This window comes from Pan troglodytes, chromosome 7 (assembly GCF_028858775.2).
Source record: "Pan troglodytes isolate AG18354 chromosome 7, NHGRI_mPanTro3-v2.0_pri, whole genome shotgun sequence".
In the NCBI taxonomy this organism is placed as follows: Eukaryota; Metazoa; Chordata; class Mammalia; order Primates; family Hominidae; genus Pan; species Pan troglodytes.
Genome location: NC_072405.2, coordinates 144778389 through 144801630, shown reverse-complemented (window position 1 = coordinate 144801630; position 23242 = coordinate 144778389). Strand labels below are relative to the sequence as shown.

Sequence of the window (23242 nt, the reverse complement as noted above, 5' to 3'; positions counted from 1 at the left end):
AAAGCACAGTCATACTCTTGTGTTTTTGGTGCCCCATCTAATCTCCGTCAGGTAGGCAGGGAAGGTTTGCTCTCCCATTTCACAGATATGGATTCAAAAGCAGTGGAGATGTAATGACTTGGCCAGGGTGACTCCACTGTTAGTGGTGGGCCTAACACCTGACCCTCTGCTCCTGCTCCTGGTTCATTCATGCTCCTGCACTCCGCTCTTCTACCCTTGCTTGACATAGAATGCAATCATGTCCTTGAGAAGGTCCTTCTGTGTTGTAAAGTTGTCCGCATTCTAAAAACACCACTTCTATCAGCAGTGTATAAATGGTCTTGTACCAACCAGTCCACTTCATGTAGGTCATAACCATTACATGGCCTTTTTCTGCATTTGAATCCAAATTTTCTGATACCAGACGGGTGGTTAGTCTCCTTCTGTATGTCTATCTCTGTCTGTATCTCTATTACTACACCAGCCAGGTTGTTAAACTGAGGTTGAAATAGTGATGTATGACCCCAGGTTTCACACACTAGTGTCATCTGGCACTTTCTGTTTTGCCTTTATTCTTCTTCACCCTCTCCAAGGTAGGCCTATCAACAAAGGGGTGGATTCACATCTGATCTTTGAGCCTTTTGATGTATGTGCCACCTTAATACCATACTTGGTTGCACAAATTAGACTGCAAAAACCTTACCTGATGATAGCCTTCTTGCTTGCTGCGAATAGGAGCCAACAGAGCAACTCCTCTTTTTGCCAAAAACCCATCCTGTACATTGCAGTCAGTTGCCAATGTCATGACCTTGAACATTACCTCATCACCAGCTTCCCATCTGCTTTCAAACATTCCTCTAGGTCCCTTCCTTGGTGCCGATAGGAAATGTGATCACTTTAATGTAGTTAGAGGTTTTTAGATGTCTTCTAATCAGGTTTTTCAGAACCCAGTTTCACGGGTGAGGTATGATTCCCTGTCCTCTTCTACTCTCTTTCTTTCTGTTTAAAGAACCAAAACAGCAAGGTCTCAAATTATGAAAATGTGTATTTTACCTGCTTTTTATTTTTAAGAGACAGGGTCTCACTCTGTCACCCAGACTCATAGTATGGTGGTGACATCTTAACTGCTTTCTTGACATAAAAATAAGGACTTAAAGAATTTCAGCTTTAACACATTCAATCTCGTTTTCTCTCAACTCAATTTGTAAATCTTCAATGTACGTCTTTTTAATCTTTATCTTTTTTTTTTTTTTTTCTTGTGACAGGGTTTCACTTTGTCACCCAGGCTGGAATGCAGTGGCGCAATCTTGGCTCACTGTGACCTCTGTCTCCCAGGTTCAAGCAATTCTCGTGCCTCAGCCCCACAAGTAGCTGGGACTACAGGCATGTACCACCATGCCCGGCTAATTTTTGTATTTTTAGTAGAGAAGGGATTTCGCCATGTTACCCAGGCTGGTCTCGAACTCCTGACCTCAAGTGATCTGCCCGCCTCAGCCTCCCAAAGTACTGGGATTACAGGTGTGAGCCACTGCACCTGGCCCAATATACCTTTTGAGAAAGATTTTTTTGATGCCACATTTTGGAAAAAGGAACATGACCCAAAGCCCAGCTTGTGCTCCTCGTCTTTTCTCCTCAACTTGCCAAAGCCTGGTTTTTGTGTTTCTCATGCTGCTGAACCTCTTCTTGGTAGGTCACTGGCGCCACCCCCTGATTGCCAGGTCCAGTGGACACTGGGGAGGCCCCTTCCTGTTGTATTTCTTAGAGCACTCAGCTTCGTTATCCTCCCCTACCTGGAGGACCTTATTCCTCAGATCCCGTGATTCCAGACTCCCCTGATCCCCGCACCTGTTATCCTCTGTCATCCTTTTTCCAAGTCCACCTCCTTTTGCCTGCCTGCTCCTGTGTTCCAGGGAGCTGATCCAATCCTGCTTCTCTTCTCACTTGATATACTCTTTCCATGGCCACATTCAGTCTTAGGACCTCTGCTAGTTGCTTGTGCCCTGATCTGTGTTTGCAGCCCGGAACTGTCCTCTGAGTTCTAGACCCACCCTGTGGGATGTTCAGAGTTCTAGAAATACACCCTCTCCCTCCCATTATCCATATGACTTCCTTCTTGCTGGTGGCCTTCCTTGCCTTCTGCCATCCATACTGGAAGCTTGGGATTCATCCTAGAGGCTCCATCTCCTCCCTCTCACACATCATCCCAGCCATCAGGTCTGGCTGGTTTTACCTTCTTCACCTCTCTTAAATGTTCTTTTCTTTTCCCATATTTTTATTCCCCTGCCTCATTTTAGGCCTTTAGCATCTCTCGTCCATACTACTGCAGTTAACTGGATAATTGGTTCCCTGCCTCCAGTCTTGTTCCTTTCAAGTCCATTTTTCCATTTAACTTCCAGGTATCCAGAGGGATATTTCAAAATGGGAAGTTGGCCATTGTCCCGCCTGACATCTACCAGGGGCTCCCATTGTCTATCATTACTTTCCTGACCCAGCACACAGCACACTGGCTGGTATCGACCCTTGTCTTCTCCCCTGCCAAGTCCCTGCCTCCTAATGATAGCCCAGTAACTGCCCACATCTCTCCCAGTCCACTGTGCGATTCCTCAGTTTAGAAGTTGATACTTAGATCTGGGCCACCTTATGTCCAGGAGACCCAAGAATACCAACCTGCCCCTCTCAGTTGGGGTTTTAGGGAGATATATGCTAGAGAAAAAAATGGCCAGTGGAAAACCAAATCATCTCTTTATTGTTGGCTGGGCCTGGGGCCCCAAATCTGATGCAAACCAAGTAACCAGGCTAGGAGACTGTGAAACTATGGCAAGTCTCTAAACCATTCTGTGTCTCAGTTTCCTTACCTGTAAAAATGAGGATAATAATTGCACGTACCATATGAGCTTGATGTGAGACTTATAGGAATTAATCCATGCAAAACATTTAGAGCTATCTGGCATATAGTAGCTATCAGTAAAAATTAGAGAAATCAATAATATTTATCATGTTAGATCTCATTACTTTGGTTAAGAACTTCTGTGCAACACTGAATAATAGCTATGCTAATGGGCTCCCTGTCTTGTTTTTTGGACCACGATAAGAACTTTGATGTTGCATTCCAAATGAGCTATGGAGCCAGTTTATATCTTCCTCCCAACTCTAGGCTGGATTCTGTCCTGAAAGCTCTGATTAAATAACTTCCCTTTTGAGATCTAGTGTCATTTGTTGTTTGCGAGTTTCTGACTTAGAAACCAAGTTCTATGATTTAGTTTGCCTAGATAGCATTTAATCTTTGGAGTTGATATTTAAGTCCCAAAGCCTGTATATATTTAGGGAATCACAAATCTGCCTCATTTGCCATGTATTCCTGGGGGTCAGAGGACAGTCAGAGGTCAGTAAATATATGCTTCATAAATGAAACCTTGAGACTTGCAGTTAGCGATGCTATTCCCTACCTCTGCCTGTGTCCTTCCCTGCATCAGCCCCAGGAGAATTCCCTGCTGGCCTGTGGCAGTGCCTCACAGGTCAGAACTTGTTTTGCTTGAAGAGCCTAGATGAGGCTCAGTTCCCACACTTTGGGAGAGAAGATCCCCAGCAGAAAATAGGTGGTAATTGACTTCATGTAGAGGTTCTAATGGATGTGAAGGGTAGAAACAAGACCAATGAAGGAAAGAGTCTGGGAGGTTTATCTTCCTAACTCCCCCTGCACTGGTCAGCAGTGAAAAGGCTGCTGGGGGATATTTTGAACCCCCTGCATCAAAGCAGAGGCTAAGTAGACAGCAGACTGCTAGAGAGGCTACAGAAGAAAGTCTTTCATGGAGGGAAGATTTCGCCAAGTCAAGTGTTTCTTTCAACTCTCAGAATTGAAAATTTTGATAGAAATTGCTAGCTCAAGAGACTGAATCCTCATTTGGGCTCACACACGCATTTTTTGCCAATATGCTTACATTTTGGCAACTTTTCTTCTCGTTAGCAATTCTGCCAATGGATGGGCATGGGGAAGAAAGCGAGCTGAACTCACAGGAAGCTGTTTATCTGCTTTGCTGCAAGAAGGGTGAAATTGGCTCTCAAGTCTGAAGCTAGGTTTGCAGGACCATTTCTTATTTTCATCGCCCTTTTTCTTCCTGCCTTTTATGCCCACTGACTGCCCGATGCTGGCAATATAGCATTTTCACTTTTTCTTTTTGATTTCTATGTAAATGCTAACATTCCAAAAATAATATCCTCATGTTATTTGCTTATTTAGAGATGAAAGCATTTGAAAATGGTTTAGCTTTTATTTTAACTTTGCAGTAATCATATATTAGAATTCTAGACCTTTTGTTCTCTGCGCACTAGATAGATGAGAAAGCCCGACAAATTTTGCGTTTGTTCCAGGTCCTTTTGTTTAGTAAATGCTGTGGGCCAAACTCCAAGGATTCCTTACCCAGGGACTTAATGTAGAAACACAGCACATACGGTGCGGCACAAAGCATCCGGTAACCAGAGTGTGGCCTTGGTGTAGGGCGAAGTCCCTGGGGAATGTTTTAGAGCAGGTTGACTGACCAGATTAACTGCCCTGTGTCTTTCCAAGAATGGCCCTTCTGGGGATGGCAGTATTCCCTTCATAGGCTGGGAGAGTCTCCTCTGTGCTGGAGAGAGAGAGAGAAAGAGAGAGAAAGAGAGAGAGAGAGAGAGAGAGAGAGAGAGGGAGGGAGTGAAGGACAGGGGCACTCTGGAAAGGCTTCCCAGGAAGGCTGGACAAGACTCTGTGATCAGTTGAATAGTAAGAAAGAAGGAAAAATGAAAGATGGCTGTGGGTTTCTGTCTTTGATGACTAACTGATTTTGCAGAAAGATGTGAGTGCAAAGTTTAAGGTGCCTATAGAACATCCCTGTGGAGATACCTGGAAGGCAGTTGAAAATTCCTGTGTATGGTTCAGGAGAGAGGACCCAACAAAACATATAGATCCACCAATCAACAATGCAAAAATGATAATTGGGACCAGAACAGAAGAACAAATCCAGCCCAAGGCCAGCACCTTAGAGAGATCCAGCATTTCACATTAAACCTGGATTGCAGATCTTGTAAATAAATCTAAGAGGTTGAGCCCTGGCAGAACCTGGTGACAGTGGCATGACAACGTCACAGCTGTCACAGTGGAATGGGGCAGCCAGCCTAAGGAGATAGGATGGAGGAGCATGAGGTCTGAGCAGGGGGCATCCCCAGGAGTTGTTTGCTAGGAGATGGCAGAAGCCTGAGAAAGAGAGGTGACAGCATGAAGGGAGAAGGGGGAACTGCTCTTGGAGCAGGTGGTGGGCAAGGGGCCTACGAGGAAGGAGTGTGACTTAGGCAGGGGGTGAGATGGAAGATTTTCCTCTTCATTTTCTTCCTTTCCTCCCTCCTCTCTCTCTCTCTCTCTTTATCTCTCTCTCTTTCTCCCTCTCCCCCTCTTCCTTTCCCTCTCTTTCTCTCTCTCCCTTCTGTCCCTCTCCCCATCTCTTTCCTTGTCTCCCCTCTTTCTCCTCCTCTCTCTTCTTGTCTCCCCTTTCTCCCTCTCTCCCTCTCTCCCCCTGTCCTCTCTCTCCCTCTCTCCCCTCTCTCCCTCTCTCCCTTCTCTCTCTCCCTCTTCCTCCTCCTCTCCTTCTCCCTCTCTCCCATCTGCCTCTATGGGGCTACTTCATCACAGTTTTATACTTGAAGGGAAGAAACCTTGAAAGAGGAGCTGATCTAAGCTTCAAAGATGAGAGGACATTTTCTCTCTGTTGGTGCACTTCACATTCAGACATTGCAGTTGCTGGTTTAGCTCTTCTGGGCAACAGTGGTGAAAAGATTGATGAATTGGACAGTGGAGGAGTAAAGGTAGTGTTTGAGGTCTTAATAGATGCAGTGGTACATTAGCTTCCAGATGCACAGTAAGAATTGTGATAGAATTGTTGATAAAATCAATAAGAAACGCTTTGCATGGCGTTTTAGGTATCAGTTTATATGATACCATTTAATTCTCACAACAACCATATGACATGGGCATGAGCCTCATTTCCCTGATGAAAAGATCCATGCTAAGAGAAGTTTCAGGACTTGCCTGAGGTTCCATCATTGGTCAAGGCCAGAGGTGTGGCTGGACTTGCTCCATCTGAGTCCCCTGCACCAGGCAGAGTGCTGCTTCCATTGTCGCTGCTCCATGCTCTTCTGCTCCTCCTGGGCTAGAAGGCTGCTGGGTCATCAAACAGGCCCTGAATGACCCCGGAGCACTGTTGGAATCATACAGCACGTGGATTACAGGGGCATGCTGGCAGCTCCTGACCAGGGGCCGTGGCATGGAATTTGACAGTGATGGAGATGCCCATCCGTCGACCAGCCAAAGGCCAGGTCTCACTGAGCTTCCCCAGGGGCCCAGCAGGTGCTTCTTTCCCCAGCCCCACTATTTATGCAGCCTCCGAAGCATTGTGCAAGAGGAAAGGCAGGACTGCATGACTCGTTTGTGGCCTCATCCCGAAAGTGTCTTGTCTTGACCAGGTGGGCATGAGAAATAGATTTTACCTGCTGGACTTCCCTGATGGTTGACACTTGTGTATGCCAGTGCTTGCAGGCAAATACTGCAGAGGAATTCATTTAGCTAAAGAAGCAAATACAGTGACGCATCACTGAATGGCAGGGATACGTTCTTAGAAATGTGTCGTTAAGCAAATTCTTAGTTGTAGAACATCATAGAATGTACTTACACAGATGTAGAAGGTATAGCGTACTTGCACTTGCAGGCTGTATGGTAGAACCTACTGCTGTGACCACTATTGTGTTTGCAGTCTGTAGTTGAGTGAAATGTCATTATGTGACACCTGACTGTATATCAGGGAACCAATTGTAATGAGAGCTACTTTTAATGTCATTCACTTAAAAAAATGATAGATTAGTGTATTGCTTTTTTTGTCTTCTTCTTGAACAAAAACTAAATTCTGAGGTGGATGAAAAAAGAAAAGAAGTAACAAAAGCAAATTCACTTAGTAGAGACAGCTCCTCCTCTGGGGCACCTTGTCCCGGTCCCTTGGTTGGTCACTGCAGAGGCAGGTCTCAGCATTCCTGCCCTAGTGGTTTTCCCTAGAACATATCACAGGTGATGGGGCCTGCTCATCTCAGACTTTCAGGGTGTCAGATGCTCACCAGGTGGGAGCAGCAGCGAAGGCAGACATCTGGGGCTCACCTTTCCTAACCCCTCCTCATTGTCCCCGCAGCCTTTCCGCTGTGCCCATTGCCATTACTCCTGCAACATATCTGGCTCTCTGAAGCGGCACTACAACAGGAAGCACCCTAATGAGGAGTATGCCAACGTGGGCACCGGGGAGCTGGCGGCGGAGGTGCTCATCCAGCAAGGTAGGCGAGGGGCCAGCGAGCTGGGGCCCTGCCCGCTTCCTTTTAGGCCAAGTCCCCCATTGGGAAGAGCTGCTGACATCCTGCAGTTCAGTTCTGATACATAAGTGTGCCAGTGATGTTCATTCTTCATCGTCATAATTGTTGTCATCATCGTCCTTATCATTGTTTGTCAGCATTACTTCTTGCCTGGTTAATATTACAACAGCCTTAGTGGAAGTCTAAAAATAACATAAGTAAAAATTCACACACAAATTCTACTACCCTCCACAATGCTGATTTGTCAGCATTGCCTTCCATTCTTTGTGTGTGCGTAAAGTTCGCAGAGATGAAAGTTCGGTTGTCTTTCTTTACTTCACATTAGCAGGAACATGTTGTTTTTCTTTGATATACTGTCTTCCTAATTGTGATTTCTAAGGGCTTTTTGTAATTCAATGTTAGATGGAAACACTTTAACAATTCTGTTATTGAACATTGTGGGATTTTTAGATTTTTCTTTTTTGCAGTTATAACTAATGCTATTGTAGGCATATTTATAGGTGAACTTTTTTGGATTATCTAAAAATATTTATTAAGTAAGCTTGTTACTTATTTATCCTGAAAAGAAAAAAAAAGACAGTCTAGAACATTTAAACTAATGAGAATTGATGAAAACCTCTCTTCATTTTAAATTATTAAAACTTTGTGGGGTTTTTTGTTGTTTTATTTCAATAAATAATCACATTGCCACTGGAGAGGGCTTAGCTTATGTGCTGTTACCATACAGAGAATTCTGTTGTATTTATATCTACACTTCAATACTTCAGCTAAAAAATGATTGCAGCACACAGTTAGCTGCTCCTCTTTCCTAAGTCCTGTGACTATTTGAAGCTGAAGACAGATTTAGAAATCTGCCCCCAGTAAACAGAGATGTGGAATTGTAGACTGCTGCAGCTGGGGATGCTTGGAGTTTTGTTTCAGCGTGAAGCTCCGCTCGCTGTAATAGCCATGAAATGCATCTTAATGTAAAACAAATGAATTGACTATACCCTTCAGCACTTTCAGTGACAGGGCTGATGCACGGAAATAGATGAGCAGCACAGAAAACTCAGGATAATTTTAAAGCCATCCATCTGGGGTAACGGCGAGCATGTGCCTTCGTTTTCTTAATGGCAGTTTTATGGAGCTGGGGAGCAGGATATGCAGTGGGAAGGTCCCTGGCTCCAATCTGCATTCTTCTTTCTTAGCTGTGCCATCGTGGGCATGTTACCCAAGCTCTCCCTCTTAGGCTCTTCACCTGTAGAATGGAGTTCACACCAGCCATCTTCCATGATGGTGGAGAGGATTAAATGAAAAAACACGTGCATGCAGTACATGTTCAGTCCTTGCTTTTGTATATTTTTTTCAGAACATCTAGGAATTGTGGAGCCATCGCATTATTTTTTATGACCCACGCCAATGCCCCATGTCCAGGAATCACAGAGGGGAGAATAGATTGGCTTACAGCCCCAGTAAATAACTAGAGTTGCAGGTTAGGGATTCTTTTTCCCATCCTTCACACTCTTGGGTTGGATTGCCAGGAAATAGATGTTTACTGTGGCTGTTGGGACAGGCGTGAGGATCTGAGTGATGATACCATCATTGCCCTATGCTTCCAAACTTTCATCATTGCCTTGGAAAAAATGTGCTGAGGTTGAACTGTTTCATGCCCTAAGTTTCCAGTTAACTTCCTAAGACTCTCTGTAATCAGTCGGCATTCCCTGACAGGAGCGGGGTTTTATATTTTATCTTTGCAGGATTGCTTTTGGTTCCTGTTTCAGAGATACACACACAGACACACAGACACACACAGATATATATTCACAGTTGTTCATAGGCATCCATGGGGGATTGGTTCCAGGACCCTCCGCAGATAACCACAATCCACAGATGGCTCAAGTCCATTATATAAAATGGCGTGGTGTTTGGATAAAGGCTACACACATCCTCCTGTGTACTTTAAATCATCTCCAGATTACTTATAATAACTAATACAATGTAAATGCCATGTGAATAGTTATTACACTTTGGTTTTTAATTTGCATTATTTTTTATTTTTATATTGTTATTTTTTATTTATTTTTCCTGAATATTTTCAATCTGCAGTTGGTTGAACCCATGGATATGGAGGGCCATCTGTACATATATATATATAGATGTAGCATTTGCATATGCATATGTACATGTATGCATATGTATGTATATATGTTTATCCCCCCATTCCCTTCAAGGGACATATTGAAGAAGGAGACAACCCAGCATCTCTTGACTCTTAAGAGGCCATGTGCCGTTGTGCTCTGGCAGAACAGTCTCTGAAATCAGATGGCTGGTGGAGTATGAACACAGTTTAGAAATCTCAGAAGCACAAAGTTCACGTTGTTCTTATGTCTGGGAGAGAGGAGCAGAATGAAAGGTGAACATGAAACCAAATTAAATTACTGTTTGGAAATGTTGAATTGTTTGGAACCACTGGAATTTTTCATTTTCTTTTGATTAATTTCAAGTAACTCTCTCCATCCCCATTTGGTTTTATTTTCCTCTTCTACTCCCCCAAAAATATCTTCATGAGACTTTATAATTTCATGTTTTGATATAGAGGAAGATGTCTTAAAATAACATCATAAAAAACACAAATAACATGTATTTTTCTCAAAAGGATTTTACAGTCTCCTTTAAACCATGTGCAGGGATTCCTTGTGTATCAGCTGTGTTAAACAGTGTCACACTGTGACATGTGCAAAGCTATTGATTCCTAGGAAAGACCCTCCTGCCTGCTATGCCACAGGGATCCTGGGATTCCAGGGCGGGGTTCAGTGCACAGTGCTGCAGAGGAGGTCAGGAAAATGGCCTAAAAGGAGCTGAGGGTTCCCACATCAGATACTTCTGTTCTGTGTGGGTTTCTAAGGGAAGGTACTATGGCATTCTCCGTGGAGTTTGGGTGGTTTACAGTGTGTTCCCAAAGCTTGCTGGGAAGAGTGGCTGCTAAGGCTCTTCCCAAGTAGGAGGGAGGGGAAACCTGACTTGTAGAATTTGCCAATTTCTGTAGTGTAAATACTTCTACCGTGGCCAAGTTTAAGCTGCTCACATGATGTCCCTCAACGTGGAGCTGGGGGACATGTGCACATTTGGCTTATGAGCTTGCGTATCTTGGTTCCCACGTACCTTTCACCCTGAGGGCACTGGGTGACATTGCCAGGTGTCTGCCACCAGGGCCTGTCTGGATGTACTGATCCCTCAGTACTCTGATACTTTGTAGTAATTAAGGTAGTACTGAGCACTATGTAAATATTATACTCCTGGCTTATATTTTATGTGCATCTGATGCTTTGAAGACAGATTCCTCTTAGCCATCACTTCTTCATTAATATGGATTTGAAGCATTCTCCCACACAAATGCACATTTCATGCTGTTTAAGGAAGAAATACTTGTATTGCTTCAGTGGGCCTGCCCCTTTCCTCCCCTTAAAATACACCTGATTAAGCTAGCTCAAGAACTGGTTCAGTAAATCACAGGCTGTGAGAGGCATCAGATACTTTGGTGCTAAGCTTTATGAATCTTTTGCTCACTCCTAGAGCGTGTAGCAGGGTGAGGATGGGGTTTAGTGGGCTTTCCAGTGGCTTCCAATCCCTCCCTCAAGTCTCTCTAGGTTATTGGAATGACCACACGCTTGGGAGTCAGATGGACCTGGGCCGGGATTTTTGATCACTGTGGACCTTGGACCAGGTACTTAACCTCTCTGAATCTTGGTTTATATACCACCAAAGAGGAAGGCTCATAACCTACCTCCACAGCAGTTGCAAAGATTAGATATCATTCTCTAAGATTCCCAGAGAGTGCTGACAGTAAGTTCTTGATGAATGGCTCAAATCCACTATTACATTTATCTGCATATTTCTACTTTGAGCATGTATCTCTCAAGCGCCTACAGTGTGCCTGGAACCATGCTAGGCACTGGGACTTGGTGTCAAACAAGGCAATCGTTGGTGGTATTATTGTTATTCCTGCCCAGGTTGGGGACCAGGGCTAGGCAGCTCCCGCCAAAGCTCTGTATTCTAATTACAGCAGAAGGAATACATCCCCTTCAGCTGTGCCCTGGAGCGGAGTTAGCTGCTTCTCCCAGAGGGCTGTGTCCCCCAGTTTTAGAGTCATTGAAGTGTAAGGGTGGGTAACTGGAGGAAGAGGAAGCAATAAGAGGAGAAGTGTCAAGGAGACGTCTTAGTATTTGGCATCTGCTAGAATCTTTATGTTACTTTGAAGTGCTATATTAGAAAAATGTAAATATGTATGCATGTGTACCTTGGATGTATATTTGTGTATTAGTTTTTTACACCAGATTCAGGGAAAATAGCAGAGCAGGAAATCCAGAAACTGTGAGGTAACCCACAGGTGATGTATTTGATTTTTAGACTTCTTAATTTTAAAATTGTTTTTATTAGGGCCCAGATTCAATAAGTTCTTGGCACATGCTTCTAGTGATGTTATATAATGCTGTGTTATTGATTGTTATTTTATGTGTTAATTTATCTCTCACAATGGCCCTGTGAGCTTGGCATAATCGTTCCCATTGTGAAATAAGGAAATGAAGGGAGTGCTAATGACTGACCTCAGGTCACACCAAGTGAGCAAGTGGCCAAGCCAAACTCAGTCTCCTGATTCAACGTCTGTGCCTTTGCCACTCCCATGTTTGATGTCCCCTAAAGTTTGTAGATGTTTGCACTTATTAGAGAGGAGGAGGAGAAAGAGGAGGAGAAGGAAGAGGCATGGTCATCTCTTAAGCAATTGGGCCACATTTGCTGGTAGTTGGTGGAAAAGTCACACACATGGATACTGTTTATTTTCTCTTATTTCTTCATCCCCGAGGCTAATTGCTAATCTGACCCAAGACTGACTCTGAAACCTATTTCTTTGTAAGTCCTTCCTTATGGTAATCCAGAGTGTCTCAGATCCCAAGATTTGGGGGCGTATGTGAGGGGAGGGGGCAGATGGGAAGACCTTGCTTATGCTCCTCTGCCAAGTGTTTCTCATTGGGTTTGGGATATCAGCTTGGCTGATAATAAAATGCACTTTGTTTCCTCTGCTGCATTTTCCCTTTTGCTCTTTTTCTTGAGGATCCTGTGGGAAGAGGGGCTGGGATTTAAATAGGATTCAGATAGTCCCAGGTAGGATCTAATATTGCATGCCATGTCACCAGGAACCCTCCACCTCAGTGCTTGCATGTGACTTCCAGTTAATTTCTACCCTTAAGCACTTCCTAGCTCTGAACTGGGGCCCTGGCTGGGCCTAGGACAGACACTGAGTTAAGAGACAGTAGGAAGTGCAAATGTCAGCAAAATTCTATTCCATATTCACTTGTTAATCTGTGTAATACAATTTTTCCATATCCACTTTCCTTGGATAATTTACCTGCTTTTGTTCCTTGTCCTTATCCGTATTCGTATCTGTCAGTGCCTGTGTTAGTTGCCTGTAGCTACTGTAACAAGTCACCACACACTTCGTGGTGGATTAAAACAACACAGTTTTATTATCTTAGTTCTGAAGGCCAGAAGTCCAAAATGAGTCTCACCAAGTTAACATCAAAGTGCTAACAAATATTCCTTCTGGAGACTCTAGGGGAGAATCCCTTTCCTGGCCTTTTCTAGCCTCTAGAGGCTACCTACATTCCTTGCCTTGTGACCCCCTTCTCCACCTTCAAAGCCAGAAATGGCCAGTGGAGCTTCTCTCAGATTGCATCTCTGTGCCCTCTCCTGCCTTCTTCTTATAATGACCCCTGTGATAGCATTAGGCCCACTCGGAGAAACCAGAATGACCTCCCCCTCTCAAGATCCTGAACTGAATCACATCGTTTTTGCCATGTAAGGTAACATGTTCACATGTTCTGGGGATTAGGATGTGGCTGTCTTCAGGGGCTCATTATTCTGCCTACTGTACTCAGTGCCTTTTTTAAGAATAGGAACTTTATTGCAGTGGCTCATCTCAAAAAGAAATAAAAAATAAAAAAAAGAATATGAACTTTAGCATCTTCACCTTCATAGAAGAGAAAACCAAGACCCGAGAGTTTCAGGAAGCTTTGGCTTACCTGAGCAAGTGCCAGATTCAGGTCTTGTGACTGCCCAACCCAGTGTTGTATGCCATGCTGGGAGTTATATTATTGAAAATGAAATTGAATTTTCAATAACGTCAAGCACCACAAAGGAGCAGAGATATTTTAATGCCTGAAACTGCTCCAGAATATATTGCATTCCAAAAAGAGCAAAGCGTACCATCATCAGTTTTTTTAAATTTCTCTTGAAATTCTATATTTTCACCTGATTAATCAGTCCGTGGGAGGAAATTGTGATTTGAGGACTCCTGGTTTTTATGTGTGCACTTAATATCAGTGCCGTAAGTAAATTCACCAAGTCTTCCGTTGACCTTTACTGTGCATTGCCTAAGAATTTAATGAATCCAAATAGAAATTAATTTCTCTCAGCTTTGATGTCAATTAACTGGCATAGTTATACATTCAGTCTAGATTACATATTTTCATTTGTTATTCTTTAATTAAAGTCACTGTGGCAAAGGCTGAAGTTTTAATTAATGTGGGGGCATTATCATATTAAGTTTAATTTAAATATAATATAAGAATGTTTTCCTCTCTGAATTAGTTTCCACTAAAGACTATCCCAGAAGGAATCTTTAATTTCATTTTAAAGCCTAAGTTTAACGTTTAAAAGTTTGCCTTTGTTCATCATCGCATATTAAGTCTTTATAGGAGAAGCAACATCAGCTTAACAACAACAACAACAACAACAAAAAGTGGAGGTCTTCATACCTTGGAGGTTTTTAAAAGGTGATTGAAGGAAAAGACATGATTTTATCTGATTTAAAAAAGCGATAACAAAGGAAGTTAAAAATGAAGTTTATCCTCTGGGCAAGAAAGAAGCTCATTTGTTTTTGCCTAAAAAACAGCACAGTATGTTTGACTTTCAGAAAATAAACATCCATCTGAGCTGTCTTTTCAGCAGAATATTCTAGAATTTAAGAATTTGGTGTTTGTTGCCAGTCTTTCTGCTGACAGCGGGCGCCTTCTGCCTCAGTGCCCTCCTCTGCCTCCACCAGGGTTGGGGCCAGGAAGCAGTGGGCGGAGGTGCTGGGGCTGCATGTGGCTGGCAGGTTGGCCTCTGTACTAGTGACTTTTTGGAAAATTACCCACAACCTCAGCTGATAGAACAGAAACCCCAATAATAGAACACTGCTCTGTCTTGATTCCACTGACACGGAATTGATTTGGAGATTGAGCGCATCAAAACTGCATCTGGGAGATGATTAAATGTGGGCCACATCCCCGTGAGGTTTATCTGGTATAATTTGTCCAGACAACCTTGATATCAGGACAGAATTCCTCCATTTCTTCCCGAGTACCCTAATGAGCAATACATAAACACAGCAGCCTGAGATACACTCAGTGGTCAGCTCAGCTCTTTCGTTGCCTAATTATAAGCATCTTAGTGATTTGTTCAGCTCACATGTATATTGGGGAGGTGGGATACTTTGGGACATCACTGGACCTGCGTATCAGAGATATAGAGGGGACTGTTTGTGAGGCTTTAGGACTCCACACAGAGGATGAGAAGGCTGTACAGGGATTTGAGTTGGAGAGGTGCTTGGTAGAAGAACCAGGAGTGAGTGGTGTCACAGAAGCCCTGAAAAACTAGATCTTGACTGGAGAATGTGGTCAGCATTGCCATATAATGCAGAGAAGTCACAGTGGACAATAGCAAAGGCTGGGGTTAAGGATGTGTGTTAGACTTAGATTCAGTTCTTAACTTTGCCAGTGTGACCTCAGTAGGGTTACTTCACCATCCCAAGCCTCTGTATAAAACAAGCTAAGCATGCCTGTGTCATTGCGCTGTTGTGAAGAAACCATGACTTGATGTATGAGGTGCCTGATGCATGGTAACTGCCCAGTTAGTGGAAGACATATGTTGTTATTGTTATTAGTAGTGTTGGTGGTGGTACTAGTGGTAAGATAAAGAGTGAAGAGTATTCATTGGATTAACCAATGAGGATGTTAGCTGATCCTGACATGTGCAATACCAGGAGAGGACTGAGCGCAGGAAGCAGCATGCTATGGTGTGAGGCAGGGCTTCTCAACCTCAGTACTGCTCACAATCGGGGCCAGGCCAGTGTTTGTTTTGGGGGCTGTCCTGTGTGTTGTAGGGTATGTAGCAGCATCCCTGGCCTCTACCCACTGGATGCCCTGGGCACCCCCCAGTTGTGCCAACCAAAAGTTCCTCCATACATTGCCTGTCTGGGAGGAAAATTGTCCATAGTTTAGAACCACTGGCCTAAGTAATGAAGAGAGACAGGGAAGTGAAGAATTCATATTATTTTTCTAGTTTAAATGTATAATCTTAATTTCAGTAATTATTTTGAATAGGGCAGTTACTCTCCCATGGAATAAAATTTGAAAGATGGAGGAGATGTGAATGCTGGCCTCCTCCACTTGCATCCCAGCCTGTTGTCCACCCCAGAGCATCACTAACAGCACCTCTTTCTAGTGAGTTCTTGGAAGTGGAGACTCCACAGAATCCTGGCTGTGAAGGAAAGGGGAAGATAGACCGGCACCAAGGCAGGCCCTCGGATAACACCGAACACACTTATTTGGTGAGGGGACAGATGTGTACAGAGGAGAGGTGCAGAAGTCCAAGGAGAGCAGGGGGATGGTTGGAGAAGGAGCTCAAGAAAGAAGAGGATTTGCCAAGACCCAGAGTCAGTGATGCAAGACAGAGTGATTGAGGAGAAGCTAGATGCCGGGTGCTGGGACTTGAACAGCGAATAAGTGGATGATGCCCCTGAAGTTCCCGCTCTAGGAAGGTGCCACTTTAGAAGGGAGAAAGGACAATGAAGATGTGTAGGAAAGATAATAATACAATGTCAGACTGAAAGTAGGGAAATCCATTAGAGAGTTTTGATGGCTCTATGTGTTTGGTGGGGCTGCTTTCGCTAGGAGTCCCAGGAGGGCCTTTCTGAAGAGGTGGTGCTTAAAGATGAGGAGAAGGTCAAATGGAGATCTTGGGGAAGAGTTTGTGAACCAGGAGGCACAGCAGTTATCCCAGGAAGGGAATGAACTTGGTCAGTGCAAAAGACAGAGAAGGGAGAGAATGAAGGCGAGAGGGAGGGAGGCGGGACTTGCAAGCCACAGGGAGGAGTCAGGATTTTATTGTAGGTGAGACAGAAGACCATTGGAAGGGTTTATACCTCTGAGACTGTGATCTAGTCTATGTTTTCGAAAGACCATGTTGTGTGCTGGGTGGGAAGTGGACCAACAGTGGAGGATAGACAATAGCTGCTGAGAGAGCACTTAGGAGCTGGTTGCTCCCATCTGTGCAGAAGACTGCAGTGGCCTGGCCAGGAGGCGTGGGAGACACTGGGATGCACAGTCCTGTCTATCTGTGGGGAGGCATCCCAGGCTGGAGTTTGGGACAGGAGTCTGGGCTGGAGCTACAAATAGGAAAGTCATTAGTTTGTGGATAATATATGTCCTGGGCAGGAGGAAGAGCCTGAAGAATGTCTGGATACCGAGCCTAGGCGACACGGGACAGAGTAGGAGGGCCCAGCCACCCAGCCATGGGACAGGGAAAGCATAAAGGTGTGGAGGCTGGAGGAACAGAGTGTTCAGTGGAGTGGTACTTGCACCCATGCAGCGTTTCAAAACTTGAGGGGCTTTTAAAAAACTTCAGGATGATGGAGGAATCTTAAACTGCTTGTTGTAGAAAGGGGCATTGAGTCTAACAGGGCTGAGGATCAGTGCTCTAGAAAGAGGAGAAACGGGTCTTGGAAGGTGGAGGGGAACTCTCACCCACAACTGGTGTCAGGCCAGGCATAGGCAGGAGCAGAGGGACAGAACTGTATAGTACAAGAAGGTCTGGAAAGTTCTTACCTGATATTCTCATTATGAAGCAGGAGACAAGAACTGAGGCTGAGATTGAAAGAGGAAGTCGACAATAGTGTAGGGGACTTAATGAGATGGATGGAGAATTGCAGTTCTTCTCCTGGATAATTGGACAGAGTTGACTAGGGAAATACTTGAGGTTGGAAGTGTGGCCATAAGAATAAATAATGGCTTTGTGATTTGCCTCAGCATCCCAGGGTCAGAGCAAGGAGGGCTGGGGCTTGGATTGATGCTGGGCTGTGGATTTGCCAGGCAGGTTTGAGAGAAAGAAAAGTAGCTGAGGACGTGGAGGGCTTTGCCAATAAAAGTTGTAAGTTTTGGGCTCTGGAGTGTGCTCTTTGGAGAGGGGAGCATAGTTAGGGGTAGGTTGAGAGAAAATGGGAGGGGATGCAAACTGAAGATCCTCCAGAAATTGAAGAATAATGATAGTGAAAGTAAGAGATGGCCCGAGGGCCGATAGTCGTCAGAGTGGGATGCTTGGATTTAGCCCCATGGGTGGTGCTGAATAATCATATGGGTGACTGAATGAAACTCCACAGATTGTGAAATGGTGGGGAAGGTTATTGGCCTTAAAGTCAATGGATGTTACAGTATTTAAGTGGAGAAGGCCAGGTGCCAAATTGTCTGATGGATCTGGCACTGTGGGTAGCAGGGACAGGATGGGGAAATGCTCCTGCTCTACCGTGGAGGTGGCATTGCTGCCCTGCCCGGGCCTGGCATCCTCCTTACCTGGGGCTCAAGAGCATGAGCAGCCTCCACTTGGGAGGACTTAGCGGAGAGTGTGGTCAAAGAAAGACAGGGAAAGAACACGCTCTCTGGCAAGGTGAATGTTGGGGATTTTGTTGGCCAGAAGGTCTGAGATTCCAGGATGCTGCGGAAGCATTGGCATAGAGGAGAGACCATGTGGACCCCAGAGAAGACATGGCAGAGAAGGATGGGAAGCCAGAGTTTGCGACTAGGGAATGACCTGCTGGAATCGGGTAGCTCACAGTTCCAGACAGCTGTGGTGTTGGGGATGTTGGTGAGAGGGCTCATTCCCCTGGCCCAGCTCAGGGTGGTGGCCCGGTGGTGCCAGCATCAGCCTGGCTCAGGCCAGTAGACTAGAGGCCTGGCACCAGCACTACCCTTAGTCTCCTGAGGCTGGAGTTTGCTTCTGAAGGCACAGTCTGTTCATAGAGACTTTTGTACAGGCTGCAGTTTAGTTGCTGCTTCTGTATAATTGTAGAAAGATATTCTTTTGTGTGACTCTCCAGTTTTTTTTTTTTTTTTTAAAACCTAGAGTTGTACATTCTCTTAATTAAAGCATCTAAACACTTCCTGGAACATGTGCAAAATTTAATCAGTTCAATAAATAATGACGTTTCAGGATGTGACCAGCTTTTAAATTTGTTCTTTACTGGGTAATTTGCATGGGAATTTATGCTAATGACTTAGCTTCTGACGTGAAGGAGACTGAGAATCAGGCTCCTGGTCTTCGTGTTTTGGGACAAAGGAGATTAAGAAAAGCAGACACTCCCTTTCCATTGTTCTCGTTTTCTAAATTATTTGTTACTTACAAGTGAAAAATGAAAGAATGATTTAAGCCACTTACCCACTGGCCAAGGGAATTATGTTACTTATCTTAGTTCTCTCTGGCATTTAAACTGTTGGGCACATATTGGGCTGTCTACAAAAGCTTATTCAACAAATAAAAAAAGTACATTAAGTTTTAAAATATCTGCCTTGAAAAACATATACTGTTGCTATTGTGTTCCAATACTAAGGTAAGCTTGAATTGAATACAAGTGCTGGAGACAAAATAATACTTACTAGATTTGAAGCATTTGAACAGGAGGAGGAACTGTTGCATTTTTCTGTATTACGAACACATTTTTCTTTTAACCTCTGTCTGTGCTTTCAGGTGGTTTGAAGTGTCCTGTTTGCAGCTTTGTATATGGCACCAAATGGGAGTTCAATAGGCACTTGAAGAACAAACATGGCTTGAAGGTGGTGGAAATTGATGGAGACCCCAAGTGGGAGGTAATTTTTTTAAGTATGGTATTAATCTTGACATTTCTAAACACAGATGACAAACCAGGCAAACCCAAATACTGGGCACGGGCAATCATTCCTCAGAACATTAGATTTTCTGTTTGGGGAACTTCTGAAACTTTTTCAAATGATGTCTCGCGTCTGAGGGGTATAACTGGGTTAAGATCTGGGCCAAGCCTGTGAATTCTTGTTCTGGGTTGAATTTAGACTCTCTTGTGAAAGTTTGTGTTGACCTCCTTGACACTTTTACTTATGTTATTCACAAATCCAGAGTTTCAGATGTTGCATCTGAAAGAATGGAAGGCAAGGATTCTATTGTATTGCCATCCTCACCGAGAGAATTGGAAAAGGCTCTGTTTCCTGAATCTAGGCCCTGCTCTCTTTCTGTGGAGAGCTCATGCTCCTAGCTGCTTTTTTGTTTTTTTTCCCTTAGGAGTTGGAACCAGTCACCTGCTGAAAACACGCCTTTATTATAAGAGCCAGTAACCATCTCTCTTTTCAGATACTAGGTATTGCCACCACGGACTAATTGCAGTTATCTAAGGCAGGGTTTCTCAGACTCAGCACTGTCGACATTTTGATCTGGACAATCCTTTGCTGTGGAGGGCTGTCCTGTGCCCTACAGGCTGTTTAGCTGCATTTCTGGCCTCTTCCCACTAAGTTACTAGTAGCATCATCCCCCCAACCCCATCCCCTGTTGAGATACCCAAAAATGTCTCCAGACATTACCAATGTTCAGTGTTTCCTGGGGGTAAAAATCACCCTCACTTTATCTAAGGACTTTACAGAGCATCCAGTGGTTAGGAGAAGGCTTTTTAAACAGAATCCACAACATATGAAAAAAATAATACATCATGACATTGTGGGGATTATTCTGGAATGCAAGGCACAAGTGGTCTCTTGGAAAGGTAACATGTTAACATCCGTTATAATATGAAACAGTCATCTTCATAGATGCAGATTCAGTGTTCACTGATGAAAAAGAGTAAATAGAATTTGATGGATACATCCTTAAGATGAAAAAAAAAATGTGTGTCATCCAAACACCAGCATCTTACTTCACTGGGAAACCCTAGAGTGTTTCCACAGAAGTCAGAAGCAGACAAGAGTGCCCGGTGGCTCTGCTGTTCTTTAACAGCATTTGGAGGCATCAGTGAGTGTGGCTAGACCAGACAAAGCAGATGGAGACCTAGAACTGGAAGGAAAGAAAGAAAAAGTATCTCTCTATACATATCATAGGATGATATTTTCAGAAAATCCAAAAGAATGAATGAAAAGCTAATACAAACAAAAAGCAGCAGATTAAAATATCAACATACAACAGTTAGTTGTAGATACATGTACACCTGCACATATGAATGTGTATACACATATGTGTAAATATAAGAATATGTATATGCTAATATATGCACACATATATACATATATAAAATCAGTTTCAATGGAAACAAAACCCCCGTTTGATACAGGAAACAAAACCAAGATAAATCTAGGCATAAACCTTATAAAAAATGCCCAAAATGTAAATATGGGAGACTATAAAACACTTCTGAAAGAGACATAAACCTAGAGTTGAGGAAATTAATGGGAATACTCAATATCATAAAGATGTTAATTCCCCTGAAAGTAATTTATACAATAATTTATCAAGGTAATATGATCTATTACATATTACATGTAATCTAAATACCATTAGATTTTTTCTGGAGCTAATCAAGTTGATTTCTAAATTTCATTTGGAAGACGTAAGTACAATTAACTAGGAAACCCTTGGGAATAACAACCATAAGAGGAGAATCCTACCAGATATTAAAACATATTATGAAATCTCTCTAAGTGTGCATGAATAGATGGTTTAATGGAATCGAACAGAAAATTTAGAATAGACCCAATGACATATGGAAATTTAGTATATGATAAAGATGGTGTCTCAAGTTGGTAGGAGAAAGGTGGGCTTTTTGATAAGTGACACAGGATAGCTAAATAGCTATCTAAAAAAAGATAAAATTGAATCTGTTTATTATAACATATAAAGTTATATGAGAAAAATTTCAAAAGGGTCAGATTTAAATATAGAAACAGTAATATTTTACAAATACTAGAAGAAAGCATAAGTGAATTCATCTATAAACTGAGAGCTCATAAATAAGTAAAAAGATAAATGATAAAAATATTTTTTATATAGAAAAAATTAATATCTTTATAAAAGGCCTATAAAAAAATAGTGATGAGAAAGATCAACCCTTTAGAAAAATGGACAAGAGATAAGAAAGGTTCAAGGAAAAGGAAATGTAAATAACATTGAATATCTGAAAACATGATCAGCCTCACATGTAAGGAAAGAAATTTTCATTAAAATTAGCCCTGGATGGAATTTCTCACCTGCTAGCTTGACAGAGGTCCAAAAGTTTGACATTATCTCTGCTGGAAAGGCTGTGGGGAAATCTGCTCTCATACGTTGCTGGGGAATGTAAAATGGCCCAGGCTTATGAAGAGAATAGCAATATGTAACAAAATTACATTTGCATTTCTTTATCCGTTAATTCAATAATCCAACTGTTAGGAAACCATCCCAAAGTTTCACTGGGACACTGTGTCCATACTGACATAAATAAATAATTGAATAAATAAATGTGGGAGAAGGAACTATGCATTTCCTCCAAAAAATAATGATTAATAAATGTAGAAGGAATGAGGGAAATAGAAAGTTACTATTAGAATACCACAGGAACAATCATAGCAGATGAGATCCGTTAATGAGTGCTAAAGTTAGTAGGCAAAAGTTTAAGGAGAAATGAGATATTCACATAAACTCTGAATATCTCCTTCCAAATATTTATTAATTACAGAAGGCAAAAATAGGAACTTTACGGTGGAGGTACCACCTTCACCAAGCAGTAGAGGTTGGCATCATCAGTAATGAAGCATGCTGACATCATGTGTGACCTGATACCATGTGATCAGATGAGAAGACACTTCATCTCATGGTATTCTTAATTGAAATCTTCAACCTCAGCCTAATTATCAGAAACCATCGGACAAATCCAAATGATGGGTGTGGTCAAATACCTCATCTGTACTCCTCAAAAGCGTCAAGGTCATGAAAGATATGGAAAGTCTGAGGAACTTTCACAGCCAGGAGGAGACAACGGAGGCATGATGGCTAGATGTGCTGTGGGATGCAGAATTGGATCCTGAAACAGAGAAAGAACATTAATGAGAAAACCGGAGGAATCTGGAGAAAGCCTATTGTTTAATTAGTAATAGTATCCAAATGTTAATTTCTTGTTTTGATCATTGCGCCAGGATTACGAAAGATGTTAAGATTAGGGGAGGCTGGGTAAAGGGTCTCCAGGAACTCTCTGTTGCAGCACTTTACATCTTTGGAAGTCTTGTGTAAGTCTAAAATTATTTCAAAGTAAAGCAGTTACAAAAGATAAGAAATGGGGTCATTATATGTAGGGAAAGGAGACAGAGAGCAAGATGGAAGGGATGGAGAGAAGCTAAATTTCTCAAAATACCCTGCTGTGTAGATTTGTCTCTGATTATATATAAAATATTGTAGAAGTATTTTATATAATAATAAAAACAAAATTAAACTTAAAAAGCAAGTCTTAAACATTGTGAGTAAAGTGAAATAAATGATTCTAACTGTATATCAAATTGGTGACTACGTGGAGAGGAACAATTTCAAGAGACTTCAAAACAGTTATTTGATTGGGATGTAACCTAAGGGCAAAACAAACTGCAAAAACTGCAGTTTTCAAGTATTGTTGGTAGTAAGGACAATATTGTGATTCTGAGGCTGTTACTAGTGTTTAATAATGACAGCGAAACACATAAAATATGTTTAATTCTGTAGGTTTATAATGATATTTGGAAAAAACAACTCAGTCACCTTTGTAGAATGTTAGAGAATCAACTCTTTATTTTGAAAATTG

General features: G+C 42.7%; 1 protein-coding gene across 7 annotated transcripts in view; it reads left to right on the top strand.

Moving 5' to 3' along the window:
- The window catches only part of ZFAT (zinc finger and AT-hook domain containing), a 236951-nt gene that overhangs the window by 176558 nt on the left and 37151 nt on the right, over positions 1–23242 (top strand). For all 7 annotated transcript variants that reach the window (XR_010159683.1, XM_054657035.2, XM_016959895.4 and 4 more), the window contains 2 exons: positions 7182–7320; positions 19171–19289. Coding sequence is in view for 6 of the 7 variants with exons in the window: in XM_054657035.2 (XP_054513010.2) it covers positions 7182–7320; positions 19171–19289 (258 nt within the window). In the remaining variant the exon portion in view is untranslated. The remainder of the gene's footprint in view (positions 1–7181; positions 7321–19170; positions 19290–23242) is intronic.